We start from the raw sequence: 15964 nt of genomic DNA, 5'->3' as shown, positions 1-15964 counted from the left end.
GCGTGGCCTGACCATTGCCTTATACAAAGGGATAATCACCTCCTTTTTCCTGCTAGCAAAATTCCTATATATCATTGACAAAACCCCATGACCTGCCATGGCAGCCTGTCTGCATTGCTCAGAAAACTTCATATCTGACTGCACAATTACTCCCAGGTCTTTTTCATTTTCTACCACCTTAAGTGTAGTACCACACAGTTGGTACGTTTCTCTGGGGTTACTTCTGCCCATATGCAGTACTTTGCATTTGTCAAGGTTAAACTTCAGTTGCCACTTCTTAGCCCATCTGCCCAAATTATCTAGATCCTGTTGCAGTAGCACACTGCCATTACTGTCATTAACAACCCTGCCAACCTTTGTATCATCTGCAAACTTCGACATTAAGCCTGATATACCTTCATCAATATCATTGATAAATATACAAAACAACAGTGGACCTAACACCGAACCCTGTGGGACTCCACTAATAACATTAGTCCACGAAGAGCAGCACCCATTGATTACCACCCCTGTCTTCTCCCACTTAACCATCCTTTTATCCATTGTAGCAACTTACCCTTAATACCATTCTGCTCCAATTTGTAGAATAGTCTTCCATGCGCAACAGTGTCAAAAGCTTTCCTGAAATCCAAATATATGATATCAAAATTATTTTTTGCATCCAGTTCTTTTGTAACCACATCATAATATTCTATCAAATTTGTCAGACAAGACTTTCCCTTAACAAACCCATGCTGTGTCTGAATTATTGCTGAAGTCTTGTCTAGATGATCCTGCAATGCATCTTTAACCAGTGACTCCATTATTTTACCCGGAACAGAAGTTAAACTAACTGGTCTGTAATTACCCATGTCACCCTTCGGTCCCCCTTTGTGAATTGGGGATACATTTGCACATCTCCAGTCCGTGGGAACCTCCCCTGAGTCCAAGGATGCTCTCATAATTATGGCTAAGGGTTTGCTTAGATGCTTTGCCGCCTCCTTTAATATAACTGGATAGATCCCATCCACCCCAGGTGCTTTTCTTATGTTTAACTTTAACAATTTCTCCTCCACTTTGCTTTCAGTTATTCCAGAATCATTAAGTATCCTGCTACAATTTGATAACCTTCTGCCATTTTCAAACCTTAATAATTCCTCATGTGTGAATGTAGATGCAAAATACTCTTCAGTTTTGTTTGCTATCTGAGCAGGACCATCAACAGTCGAACCATCAATGTCAAGTGGACCAATCAGATTCATCCCCTTCCTTTTAGAGTTTATATAAGTAAAGAAATCCTTGCTGTTTTAATCAGCATTCTTTGCCAAAGATTTCTCGTAATCTGCCTTCACCTGCTGAACTGCCTTTGTGACTTGATTACAGACTAGCTTATATCTTCCATAGGCTTCTGAGTCGCTTGATAATTTATATGCATTCCATGCATTTTTCTTCTCTATTACGAGTCTCATTAGTTCATTAGATAACCATTTAGGCCTAAACCTTGAACAATATTTCTTAATAGGTATGAAACTGTTAGTAGCTTCCACGATTAATTCCTTGAACGCTTCCCACTTAGAATTTACTGTTGGTAACATCGTCAGTTGATCCCACTGTACAGAATTTAAAAACTGTTGGAGAGCACTGTACTCACCTTTACGGAAGCAAAAACGCTTTCCTTTACCCCTGATGGTAATTAAATCTTTAAGTAAATCCCACATCAGTACACTGTGATCACTGCCACCTAGTGGTTCCTTTATTTGCAAATTCTTAATACACGAATGATCACTGCTGATAACCAGATCAAGAGTATTACTTTCTCTGGTTGCCTCTCGAACATGCTGCTGCAGAAAACAATCATCCAATAAATCCACAAAAGTCTGACTAGTGTGTGAGTGACCAACCACAAGTTCCAGTCAATATCTGGGAAGTTAAAATCCCCCATTATAAGACATTCTGATTTACTAGCCCACTCTATTTCTCTGTACAATTGTTGATTGTACTCATTCGAGTCATTAGGCCTATAACATACTCCTACTCTTATTTTTGCTTTCGCAGTGCTTATGTCACACCAAACTGACTCAACAGTGCACTGTTCATCAATATCAACTGGATGCATTTCTTTTGATTTTATGTTTTTCTTAATTAACAGCATAACACCACCTCCCTTTCTATCCTGTCTATCCTTTCTGTACACATTGGTACTCCCCAAATTCCAGTTCAGCATTCCTTATATCTGTGTGACACCACGTCTCTGCTATCCCAACAATATCCGCCTTTGATGTCTTGACCAACACTTCAAATTCATCAAATTTATTTACTATACTTCTAGCATTGGTATACATGCAAGCATACTTTAATGTTGTGGAAACCAGTACGATGCTTGAACATATTAAACCACCCGTTACTTGCCATGAACTTGCATTGGGGTTCGCCATACTTATCCTTAATATCTTTATAAATACTTGTTGCTTTTGCTTGAATGATCATTAGACTCAGGGGTACCCCCTTCCGAATCTGATTTTCGATCCATATTATTAACAGCTGTTCCATCTTCAATATAGCAACAGAACACTGTTTTGTGATCACTTGATCTTAAGTGCATTGATCCTTTGACATGTTCCTTTATACGTGCACCGTCCTTTAAAATAGTATTCGCTTTTGAAGCAGCGAGACCTAATTCCCGTGCAATAGATGACAAACGTTATCCTGCTTTGTACGTCTTAATCATTTTCATCTTCATTTCTAAATCAATTTTGTTTCGTTTCCTGGCTTTGCCAGCACTTGCACTTTTCGCTTTCCCTTCATCATTGTAATACGTAAATAGGAATGAAGAGAAGTTTCTGAAAATTTGTATTTTATATGATTGAAGATTTCAGTGAAGGGGAACACATTTCACCATAATAACATAAAAACCCACAAAATTGCAGTTATCGGTATTATCGCAAATGCAATAAGATCGAGTTTACTACCTGTTTATAATTAGGTGCATGCTGTTTTCTTTCTAGGAGTGTCAAAAACAAAATTCATCAAATGATAGCACTTCGATTTGGTGTTGATTCCAAGAAACTTTATCTTACTCATCCAACATTCTTTTCTGAGATGAATTCAAGACCTGCAAAGACCATCCATGATGAATACTGGCATGTTCACACTGATAAGGTAACTAGATAATATGGTTTTTTAATTTATAGTTTAGTCTGTTATCCAAAATTACTGAATTTAGTGTATCTCAGATAACCACATTCTAAGTTGATATGGAATGTTGCAATCTGCAAATCCTTCCTTGCTGAAATGTGTTTTAGTAAAGCATTAGCATTAATAGAGGCATAATGATGCAAGAAAGCAAGCTTATGCAGCATCAGCCAAAAAAAAAAAAAAAAAAAACACTCCCATTTCACCCCTCCATTCATTCGAAATACCTGTCCAGCTGAGCCTTAAATTTATTTAGGCTATTAACTTACACAACAAGGGATGGAAGTATGTTCCACCAACCAACCAACTACCCGCTGGCTAAAGGCAAATTTCCGCACATCTATCCTACATCTGTCTTTCCTCAATTTGAATTTATGCCCTCTCAGATGATTATTCTGAGCAAGAGGAAGAATCCCATCAGCACTGAGCATGCTCAAACCATTCAAGGATTTATACACCTCTATCAGATCACCTCCCCGGTGCCTAGTCGCCAGACTAGGCACCGGGGAGGTGATCTGATAGAGGTGTATACACTGTAATTTGCAAAACTTAAATCGGCATTGAGCATGCTCAAACTATTCAAGCTTTATAAACCTCTATCAGACCACCTCCCCGGTGCCTAGTCGCCAGACACTGTAATTTGCAAAACTTAAGCCTTTCTTCATAAGGCAACCCTTTTTCCATTCACTAATCTTGTTGCCCTTCTCTGTACTCGTTCCAGCAGCTCTACATCCTTCTTGAAATGAGGCCTCCAGACCTGTATACAGTACTCAAGGTGTGGCCTGACCATTGCCTTATACAAGGGAATAATCACCTCCTTATCCCTTCTAGAAAAATTCCTGCATATCATTGACAAGACACCATGTGCTACTCTTGCAGGCTGTCTGCACTGCTCAGAGAACTTAATATTTGCCTGCTCAATTACCCCTAGGTCCTTTCCATTCTCTACTACTGTCAGTATAGTACCACAGAGTTGATACGTTGCTCTGGGGTTACTGTTTCCCATATGTAGTACTTTACGTTTGTCAATGTTAAACTTCATTTGCCACCACTCAGCCCATCTGCTCAACCTTTCCAGATCCTGTTGCAGCAGCATAGCATCAGTAGTGTCCTTGACAACCCTGCCAACCTTTGTATCATCTGCAAACTTGGACATTAAGCTTGATATACCTTCATCAATATCATTTATAAATACAAAAAACAACAATGGACCCAACACTGCACCCTGAGGGACTCCACTAATAACATTAGTCCACGATGAGCAGTGTCCATTGATTACCACTCTCTGTCTTCTCCCCCTCAACCATCCCTTTATCCATAGCAGCAATTTGCCTCCAATGCCACACTGCTCCAATTTGTGCAGCAGTCTTCCATGTGCAACAGTATCAAAAGCTTTTCTAAGATCCAAATATATAATATCAAAGTTATTCCCTGCATCCAGTTCTTTTGTGACTGCATCATAGTATCCAATCAAATTGGTCAGACAAGACTTTCCCTTAACAAAACCATGCTGTGTCCGAAGTATAACTGAAGTCTTGTCTAGATGATCCTGCAGTGCTTCTTTAACCAGTGCCTCCATTAATATTCCTTGAACAGAAGTTAAATTCACTGGTCTATAATTACTTGTGTCAGCCTTTGATTCTCCTTTGTGAATTGGGTTCACATTTGCACATTTCCAGTCTATGGGTACCTCCCCTGAGTCCAAGGAAGCCCTCATAATTATGGCTAAGGGTTTGCTTACTTCCTTTTCTGCCTCCTTTAATATAACTGGATAGATCCCATCCATCCCAGGTGCCTTTCTTGTGTTTATCTTCAACAATTTCTCCTCCCCTTTATTCTCAGTTATTACAAGATTATCTAGCTTACTGCCAGAGTTGAATACACCTTTGGCATTCCCCTCGCTGAATAACTCCTCATGTGTGAATGTCGATGCAAAATATTCATTTAGTTTGTTAGCTACCTGAGCAAGATTATCATTAGTTGAACCATCGATATCAAGTGGACCAATCTGATTCGTCCCCTTCCTTCTAGAGTTTACATAAGTAAAGAACTCTTTGCTGTTTTTCTTTGCATCCTTTGCCAAGGATTTCTCATAATCTGCCTTTGCCTGCCTAACCTCCTTTATGACTTGGATACAGACCAGCTTTTATCTATCATAGACTTCTGTGTCACACATTAATTTATATGTATACCATGCATTTTTCGTTTCTGCCATGTATCTCATTAGTTCATCTGACATCCATTTAGGCCTAAACCTTGAACAATATTTCTTAGTTGGTATGTAAAGCCTAGTAGCTTCCAAGATAAGTTCTTTGAATGCTTCCCATTTTGAATTTGCTGTTGGTAACATCATCAGTTGGTCCCACTGAATAGAATTTAAATACTCTCTCAGACCATCGTAGTCGCCTTTACGAAAGCAATAATCCTTCTCTTTATCCCTGATGGTAGTTACCTCTTTGAGTAAATCCCACTTCAACACACAGATTGGATGTGTGCAAATGTGACCGCAATTCACGGTATCAACTCTGTGGTACTACACTGACAGTGGTAGAGAATGAAAAGGACCTGGGGTTATTGCGCAGGCAGATATGAAGTTCTCTGAGCAGTGCAGACGGGCTGCAAGAGTAGCTCATGGTGCCTTGTCAATGATATACAGGAATTTTTCTAGCAGGGATAAGGAGGTGATTATTCCCTTGTATAAGGCAATGGTCAGGCCACACCTTGAGTACTGTATACAGGTCTGGAGGCCTCATTTCAAGAAGGATGTAGTGCTGATGGAACGAGTACAGAGAAGGGCAACAAGATTAGTGAATGGAACAAAGGGTTGCTCTTACGAAGAAAGGCTTAAGTTTTGCAAATTACAGTGTCTGGAGACTAGGCACTGGCGAGGTGATCTGATAGAGTTGTATAAAGAGTTGAATGGTTTGAGCATGCTCAGTGCTGATGGGATTCTTCCTCTTGCTCAGAATAATCACCTGAGAGGGCATAAATTCAAATTGAGGAAAGACAGATGTAGGATAGATGTGCGGAAATTTGCCTTTAGCCAGCGGGTAGTTGGTTGCTGGAACAGACTTCCATCCCTTGTTGTGGAAGTTGATAGCCTAAATAAATTTAAGGCTCAGCTGGACAGGTATTTCGAACGAACGGAGGGGTGAAGTGGAAAGTTTTTTTGGTCGATGCTGCATAAGCTTGCTTTCTTGCATCATATGCCTCTACTAATGCTGTGGGTACCTCCCCTGAATCCAAAGGAGCTCTCATAATTATGGTTAAGGGTTCGCTTACTTCCTTTGCTGCCTCCTTTAATATAACTGGATAAATCCCATCCAACCCAGGTGCCTTTTTTTTATCCTCAACAATTTCTCCTCCACTTTCCTCTCAGTTATTACAAAATCATCTAGCTCACTGCCAGAGTTTACTTCACCTCTGGCATTCCTCTTCCCGAATAACTCCTCATGTGTGAATGTAGATGCAAAATACTCGTTTAGTTTGTTAGCCAACTGAGCATAATCCTCAACTGTTGAACCATCAATATCCAGTGGACCAATCTGATTCATCCCTTTCCTTCTAGAATTTACATAGGTAAAGAACTCTTTTCTGTTTTTCTTTGCACCCTTTGCCAAGTATTTCTCATAATCTGCCTTTGCCTGCCTAATCTCCTTTGTGACTTGGTTACAGACCAGCTTATATCTAGCATAGGCTTCTATGTCACCTATTAATTTATATGTATCCCATGCATTTTTCTTCTCTGCCATATGTCTCATTAGTTCCTCTGATATTCATTTAGGCCTAAACCTTGAACAATATTTCTTAGTTGGTATGTAAAGTCTAATAGCTTCCAAGATAAGTTCTTTGAATGCTTCCCATTTTGAATTTGCTGTTGGTAACATTATCAGTTGGTCCCACTGTATAGAATTTAAATACTGTCCTGCTAAAAACCTTCCCGTTCTACTAATATATGGAACTGTGGTTCTTAATCAGGGTTGAAACGAACTAGTTAGAAGATGCAAACTTAATACTTAGTAAACTTAATTTAAAGGGGAGGTTTGTTAGGATACCTCGAAAGGGGAGAGTATTGGGAAAAAATTCACTTGCTATATCAGTGGTTTTTAAGCAAGTAGAATGTTCACTTCTTATCTGTTCAGTAAAATTTATATGTTTTTTAGTAAATTTTTTACAGCACAGTAATGATGCAAAAATAGTGAGCAACAAGTAAATCTATAATTATAAAATAGAGCATTTATTTTAAGAAAGCTAAATTCAAGGAATGAAAATATGTACTTTTCTGTCTAAAGGGGGTTTCCAAGTATCTGCACAGATTCAGAACATGTTGGTACTAACGTTTTAGGCAGATACTCTATTAAAACTGTGCTGAATTTTTGTAATTCTCATTTAAAATATTAATAATTGTTCAGTTTCATTATGGTTGAAATTTGTGAGTAGATGGTTAATGCGAAAACTAAACGAGTATTTAGTGAATATGAGAAAGATAGCAATTGTGCTGTGTGAAGAAATTCAATAAGTTTCTCATATGTGATAACAAGATTGCTAAGTTTCGTTTTTGTCACCATTACTAGCCATACAGTTTGATGTATGCAAGTTGTATGTTACATTGTTTATTATATATAATTGTATATATCACTAAAGACAGGGAGAGAGTATCCATGTCTTGGAATATTATTTGCTGTTTAATATTTATAATCCATCCAAAAAAGTAATGTCTCTCTCTTTTTGGCATTATTGCTTTCTGTAAAATCATAAATAGCATCATTTACTCTTGCTAATCATGCTACTTGAGTCAATGATCAGCTTGATTTCACTTTAAAGGGCAGTTGCAAGTTACAGAAAATGCCCAGTGTCCGAGTAATTGGGAGGGGGGGAACTTGATTACAGTTGTGAAATTTTACCTTGGCTGTCTTATTTTATGCATGTAAATAAGTCTGTTTATAATAAAATTAACCATGAAAGCTGCTTGAAATAAAAATATTACATGCAACTATATCTAAAATAACTTATAACAATGGAGAAAAATAAATTTTCAGGACATTAGAGCTGCTCAATTCAAGCATGGAGGTATGAGATAAAATTTTTGGTGAAATCTGAATGTGTGATGCTGCTAAACATTACAGCAAGTTCAGTTCCTACTAAGCATGCAGCAAACCTGGTGACTTTTGTTCTTATACCCACGTGTTCATTAGTGTGTGGTTTGGAGTTTTGTTTCTGCTGTTCCTGCAGTCTAAAGAAAATTCTCATTTGAAAAAAAAAAAAAATATGAATTTATATAAAATGCAGTGGTGTGTTCAAGAGAAGAAGGGGGGAGATACGATTATACAAATTCTGTTATATTTTGTTTGTTTGCTTTTCAGTGATGTGCTAAAAACATTCTGAAAAAATAAGTGATTATAATCACATTATTTGCAGAATAATGTTCAACAAGGAATAAAAAACATGATTATTCAATAAATTGTGTTATTTTTTCTTTGTTGGTTTGCTTTTCACTTTCCATTTAATTTTGGTTATTTTATTTATTTATTTTTTTGAATGCTCTTGGGCCATTAGCCAAATTTTTTCACCGTGACCAATGTAGTCATATCAGCTACAAAGTGCAGCTGACTTTTTACATGAAAATCACCTTTGGTTGGAATGTCAGGCTCATGTACCACTTAAAAAGTTTTGCAACAGTCCAAGGGGGTATTGCACACAGAGGAACAAAAGTTAAAAGCTAGATCTTCTTTTTTACCATTGGTAAAAATTTAACATTGGTAATTCTAATTGCTTTGCTATTGCTGACAAGCATAGTCAGCTGCAAAAACCTTCTGTATAATTCATGAATTCTCAAATGATAATTTATGCAGTCTTATGGGGTGTTTTCCTGTGCTGCCTACTCCTCTAACAATTATCATGCCCTTCTTACAATATGTTTTAACTAATTTTCAAAATTTCCTGTTATCAAAAATTATAAAAAACTTTTTATTGTTTAATTACTGATGTGAAAGTTTTAAACTTTTACTTTAAACAATAAAAAATAAGGAATAAAAATGGAATTAAAAAATTAAAAAAGACTGTCTTTTTCTGTAGTGACTATAAACCATGGAGTTACTCAGTCTTTTAATTTTTTCTCAGAAAATATATTTTAAAAAAGCTGAAAATTGATATAAATGTTTTCACTTATCTTGTTTACAGACACTTCTTTTCTATATAGATTTGTTTAAGTGAATTTTATTATGTGAAAAATATTACAAAAAAGGATGTTAAACTTTCACATAACAGAACTGTGTAATAATTGGTGCTGTTTCTGGATTTCTATTGAATACTATAGAAAGGCCAAATCTCCACAAGAAATTTTTCCATAAATCACGAAAAGTACCATGGATGGGGAGGGGGAAGAACAACTTACAGAGTAGAGATTAAAAGTCTCCACCCTGCAATTCTGTTAATAATTTATTAAAAAATTGCTTGTAGAGATGTAATAATTTCACTGTATAAGGCAGTTGCAAGATCACACTTTTTGCTAAGATGCAAAGGCTACAGAAAAAGACATTGAGCCTCCTGAAAAGGTCCAAAACAAGCAAATGCCTGATTTGACTGACCAAAATGGTGCCACTTGTGGAGAAACTTCAAATATGTCACTAAGAGCTAAGGTGCACAGGTATCCTTAGAGGGGGGATCTGATGATTGAGGTTAAATAAGGCTTTGAGAGGGGATAATAAAATGAATGAAGATGAAATTTTCACAATATTGAATTATGCTAAAACCAAGGGAATAAATTCAAACTGAGAGGGACTAGACTGGAGTGTAGGAAATTTCCTTTAGCCAGTGAATTAACAATTATTGGAATAGGATAGGTGAGGCCGGCTCACCGATCCTATCAGTGATAGGATCAGTGTATATTTAGCTTATGGGAAAAATTTGAAATTTAAAAATAAAACTAAAAACTTAATACAAAATTTTATTTCATTTTTGAAACTGAAAAGATAATAATATGTATAATGATAGATAATGAAACAGTAATGCTACTTTATACTACTAAGATTCTAATTTTAATGATTAATTCTATTTTTTATTTTTCCTTATCAGGAAACATACCCATCATTTCACTACACATCTTTGCTCTATCTGACTGATTACAGTAAAGATTTTACTGGAGGACGCTTTTTTTTTGTAGATAAGCATGCAAATGTATCAGTTGAGCCAAAAATGGGTAATTTTTTTATAAATTTATTTATTATTATTATTTTTTTTTAATTCTAAGGTTAATATATTTAAAAGTATACTATAAATAGGTAAATGAAAACAGAATTTTTAATTCTTAGGGAACAAGATGCTGTATAATGAAATTTTTATTAATTACTCTGGTGAATAATGAGAAAAAAAAAAAAAAAAGTCTAAAAATACCTCCAGAGCAAAAGCTGCAGATTCTAAAGGAAATCAGTCCACTGATTCCAACAATACCAAAATCAAGACTCTATCACATCTCCATTGAAAGATATACTGAAATATTAGTAAATTCAATAAAGAAGCAATTTCAAATATACAATAATACATATTCTATATTACAAAATTGAGTCTTATTCATTTTAAAATACTTTTATAAAACATATAATGTACTACATACATTCTTTTTCATTAGAAATGTTTGCCACTTAGAGAATTTTTCTTTATAGTCCATTTTGCTTTCCCTCTTAAGAAACCAGCAGTAATCTCCCAATCTAACAGTATCCCATTGTCCCTGGTACTGATTTTTCATGGCTATGTACTGATGAGAGCATTCCCCATCCTTATCACTTACACCTCCCAGAGTTTGAGGAAAAAAACAGATAATGAAGAAAAATTGATTTTCAAAGATATTTGCAAGCCCCTATCTTTATTTTCAAAGTTGACAGCAAAAAACAGTATTTTTATATCTCTAGAGCAGAAGTTGCAGATTCCAAAGGCAGTTATTCCACTTATTCCAAAAAACACCAAAATTATGTCTCTATCACTTCTCCATTGAAAGAGATACTGAAATTTTAGTAACTTAATGAATGACCAACTTCAAATATCATACAGTAATATATATGATATCGTAAAAATGAGTCTTAGACATTTTAAAATACTTTAATTAAATGTATAACATACTGCATACATTCAATTTCCTAAAGAGTTTTTCCTATAATCTTTTGCTTTCCATGTTAAGAATATCATAGCAGTATCCATTGTGGATCCTGATGAAAGTATTCCCCAAACCTTGCATCTCCCAAAAATTCATTTCTCTTTATCCAGAGCCTTACCATTAGCATTAATTAAAACTTTAAAACTTTATATGTAAAGGTGGAAGAAAAATATATATTTTATATTATTTCTTCTTGGTAAAAAGACCTCCCTCTTTTTCCACTGCTGTAATATAACGTTTTTCTGTTGTATGATACTTCCACAAACATAGAAAACAATGGTGTTTTGCAAAACATCCCTTTAGAACAGTGACTAATCCAATTACTTTAAAATCACCACAGACATTCCAAGCAAGTTCAGTATTTGTAGCTCTATTCCAAATACATCTTTGAGGAGTTTCTTTATTTGAGGTCTACTGAAAATTTCTTTGTTTTGCATCAATTAAATTGGGAAACCCTTTCCTTAGATAACAGAATCCACTTCCTTCTTTATCCAGAGCCTTACAAAAATTCTTCATTCAAACTTTATATGCAAAGGTGGAAGAAAAATATATATTTTATGTTACAGTCGAACTTGGTTATAACGCGCATCAAGGGACCGACAAAATTTGCTCATTATAACCGTTACTTGCTATATCAGTGAGAGCAGAGATGAGGGAACCCCTGGGGCCATTAAACAATGAACAGTTTATATCAGTGATGAGTTAATAAATCTATGTCCTATTTTTTTAAATTCTCAATAATATGATAAAAAGATAGATTCAAAAAACAAGAAATATTAGAGAGAAAAAAAAATAATATAAGTACATACCTACATATTATTTGAATTAATATGCTTGTATAAACTGCAGTACACTTAATACCAAACACAATTTCAATTAGTCTTTATTTATGAATCTTAAAATTGATGTTTGTTTTTTAAAGATTTCACTTTGATATTTCTTTAAGTTAGCCATTAAAACACTCAATGCATTTAGTCTACTTGCTTCACTTCCTTCAAAAAAAATTGACTAATGTGTCAATTGCAACTTGAGCTTGTGAGATTGTTGGCACTGATTTTTGATTACAGTTGTGAAATTTTACCTTGGCTGTCTTATTTGTTTTTATGCATGTAAATAAGTCTGTTTATAATAAAATTAACCATAAAAGCTGCTTGAAATAAAAATATTACATGCAACTATATCTAAAATAACTTATAACAATGGAGAAAAATAAATTTTCAGGACATTAGAGCTGCTCAGTTCAAGCATGGAGGTATGAGATAAAATTTTTGGTGAAATCTGAATGTGTGATGCTGCTAAACATTACAGCAGCATCACACATTCAGATTCACTCATCATCATATCATCATCACAACTATCGTTGTTATCGTCTTTGTTGAGCACATCATCTACAATGTCACTCTCTGTAGGATGACCACTAGTTAATGAGTTGTCATCGACTTGTACAAATTCATCGATGTTATCTGCATTAAAGCCTACAACATTATTACTTAGCAACCATTCGGATAATGGTAAACTGTTTTCTTCGTTTCCATCTTCATCATCTACAATTGAAATTTTATTTGAATTTAATTTAATTTCGCAGTAACGTTGTTCCACCATCATTCAATAAATTTATAGCATCCAATATCGATAAAGACTTAGTAAGTTTCTGTTCTCGTTGACTGATCAGATGTAGAACAAGAAATCTTTTATAACATTCTTTCAAACGCTTGATTATACCTTACACCCATTGGTTGTAAAATTGATGTTGCATTGGGAGGCAGGAACATTAGCTTAATGTTGGACATTTTGAATCTGGGGATGTGCAGGACAGTTATCAACTAACAATAAAATATTTTTCTTCTTTTTGAATAGCTCCTTATTCCAATCATTTACATATTCCAGAAAAATATCCGAAGTCATCCAAGCTTTCTTGTTTGCAGTGTAATCCACAGAAAGTTTCCTTGCATTTTTTTAAACACCGAGGTTTTAACGATTTTCCGATAACAAACAGTTTTTTCCCCAGTTCCTGTCATATTTGCGCATACAAGCACCGTCAAGCGAGCCTTTGATTTTTTTCACAAACACATTTTTCCCCTTTGAATTTAAATGTATAGTCAGGTGTTTTGTTGGCATTGTAGTAGTAATAGAGACATACGATGCAAGAAAGCAAGTGTATGAACTTATGTAGCATCAGCCAAAAAAAAAATTCAGACATCCATTCCCTCTAAAAGTTTGTCCAGTTCCTCCTTGACTTTATTTAAGCTATCAACTTCCACAATGACAGATGGAAGTTTGTTTCTAATTAACCACCTGCTGGCTAAAGGCAAATTTCTAAACATTTATTCTACAACTGTCTTTCCTCAATTTGAATTTATGCACCCTCAGGTTTGTAATCTGAACAAGCAGAAGAATCCCATCAGAATTCAATGTGCTCAACCCATTCAAGGCCTTATACACCTCAATAAGATCACCTCGCTGTTGCCTAGTCTCCAGCTGCTGCAATTTGCAGAACTTAAGCCTTTCTTGGTAAGAGGACCTCTTCGTTCCCCTCACCAATCTTGTTGCCCTTCTCTGTGCACGCTCAAACAACTCTACATCCTTCCTAAAATGAGGCCTAAAGACCTTTATGCAGTACTCAAGGCCTGACCATTACCTTATATAAAGGGATAATTACTTCCTTTTCCCTGCTAGCAAAATTCCTGTACATCATTGACAATACCCCATGACCTGCCCTGGCAACCTGTCTGCATTGCTTAGAAAACTTCATATCTGACTGCACAATCACTCCCATGTCTTTTTCATTTTATACCACCCTAAGTGTAGTACCACATGGTAGGTTTCTCTGGAGTTACTTCTACCCATAGGCGCCTCCGTAGCCAGGTGGGAAGGAGCAACAGTGCGTAGCACACGCTTCTTGATTAGACTGGGGTTCGAGCCCGTCACCACCAAATACGGAGGATGTGGAAAGGTCAGGGAATGACCACTGCATATTCCTGGAGCAATATGGCCTTAGTTGCTAATGCTCCTAAAAACCAAATAACAACAACAACTTCTACCCGTATGCAGTACATTGCATTTGTCAATGTTAAACTTCAGTTGCCACTTCTCAGCCCTTCTGCCCAAATTTTCTAGATCCTGTTGTAGTAGCACAACTGTTGTAGATGTCTTCATCATTGAAATCTTTCCTGATTTCTGCCCAAACACAGTCAATCCATTCATTTGCAATTATTGGATCTGAAGATTTAGATTCTCCACTAATTTTTGCATAAACAATGTTATGTCAGTTTTTAAGTCGACCTGGTCAACCGTTATTACACACAAAATCTTCTTGTCCAAATTGTTTAGCAGATTTTTCTACTTGAGCCTTCAAGATCGGACCGTCTATTGAAAATCCAGCACTGATTTGTGTGGTGAAGCATTGAAGCAATGTTTCATTAACATTTGTAACCTCGCACTTTCTAAATTTTTTTTTTGTTATGTTCTTTTCCAGTGCTTTTCCAATCGACATTCTTCCAATTTTCTTTTCCAATTGACATTCTTCCACAATGTCGATACACTTGAAGAGGACAAAGAAAAACTTTTTACACACTTCTATATTTATTGCACCACTTTCTAACACGAATAATTTAGAATTTTTCGCAAATCAAGAGACACTTTCTTTTGTAATTAGACATGTTTCCAAAGGAAGGCTTCATTTCTAACTGATTTTCCTTTAAAATGATAAAGTGATCTGCATATTGTATGCCTTTCGGGCTTCTATCTTCTTAGAAGCCCGAAAGGCATACAAAATTCTCAGAAGTCCCGTTTCCAAAATTCTTAGAAGTCCTGAAATAAATTTATGGTTCAGTGAATACAAGATAATGTGAAAGTAGGGTAATGCGACAAGCAGAATGCCAATGCACTATTGTACAGCCGGTCCCCAGAAGGTGGTCATAAACTGGCCACTAATCTGATGCAGGTGGTCATAAAGCTAAGTCACCCTTTTCATTTTCATCTATTCCAACAATTGGGTTTTTTCGATTACCTGAGTGATGAAGAATGATTGCATAGTTACCAAAATTTGTTCAGTATATCTGTGAGTATGCTCTTTATAACAGTGAGTGATTGTATGGGAATATGCGAAAATTAAAATAATTATGGCTTTTTGCTCATCACAGTTGTGATCTTTGTTATAACCAAGTTTGATTGTATTTCTCCCTGGTAAAAAGCCCCCCCTCTTTTTTCACTGCTGTAATATAGCATTTTTCTGTTGTATGATAGTTCCACAAACATAGAAAACAATTGTGTTTTGTAAAACATCCCTTTAGAACAGTGAATAATACAGTTACCTTAAGATCACCACAGACATTCCAAGCAAAGTCATGGTACTTTATTGAACTCAGGATCTTGAACGTACTAACATGCTTTTATATGTACTTTTCAAGCCAACAGAATGAAATAGAAGAACTGATGGGAATGCATTTCCATTGTGCAGAAAAACTGCTTTTAAACTTTGAGGCATCAATAAATATGCTTCATTTGTTAGGATTTTGTTCAATTTAATATTTTTACAGAAACCATCTTCCGTAATGAAATATTTTGGAAACACTTTGTGATAGTTTTCAAAATATTGTAATCATTTAGCCACATCCTCAGATTTGTGGTGCAGGTAATACAGCA

At 35.6% G+C, this 15964-nt stretch overlaps 1 protein-coding gene across 1 annotated transcript in view; it reads left to right on the top strand.

Annotated features, from left to right (window-relative positions):
- The window catches only part of LOC150076801 (2-oxoglutarate and iron-dependent oxygenase domain-containing protein 3-like), a 67378-nt gene that overhangs the window by 38519 nt on the left and 12895 nt on the right, over positions 1-15964 (top strand). The window contains exons 6-7 of the mRNA XM_090385646.1: positions 2985-3138; positions 10246-10369. Coding sequence (XP_090241772.1) covers positions 2985-3138; positions 10246-10369 — 278 coding nt within the window. The remainder of the gene's footprint in view (positions 1-2984; positions 3139-10245; positions 10370-15964) is intronic.

Source organism: Mastigoproctus giganteus, chromosome 12 (genome assembly GCF_048544385.1).
Source record: "Mastigoproctus giganteus isolate SK-2022 chromosome 12, ASM4854438v1, whole genome shotgun sequence".
Lineage (NCBI taxonomy): Eukaryota > Metazoa > Arthropoda > Arachnida > Uropygi > Thelyphonidae > Mastigoproctus > Mastigoproctus giganteus.
The sequence above is the reverse complement of the archived record's forward strand: the minus strand, read 5'-3'. Positions and strand labels throughout refer to the sequence as shown.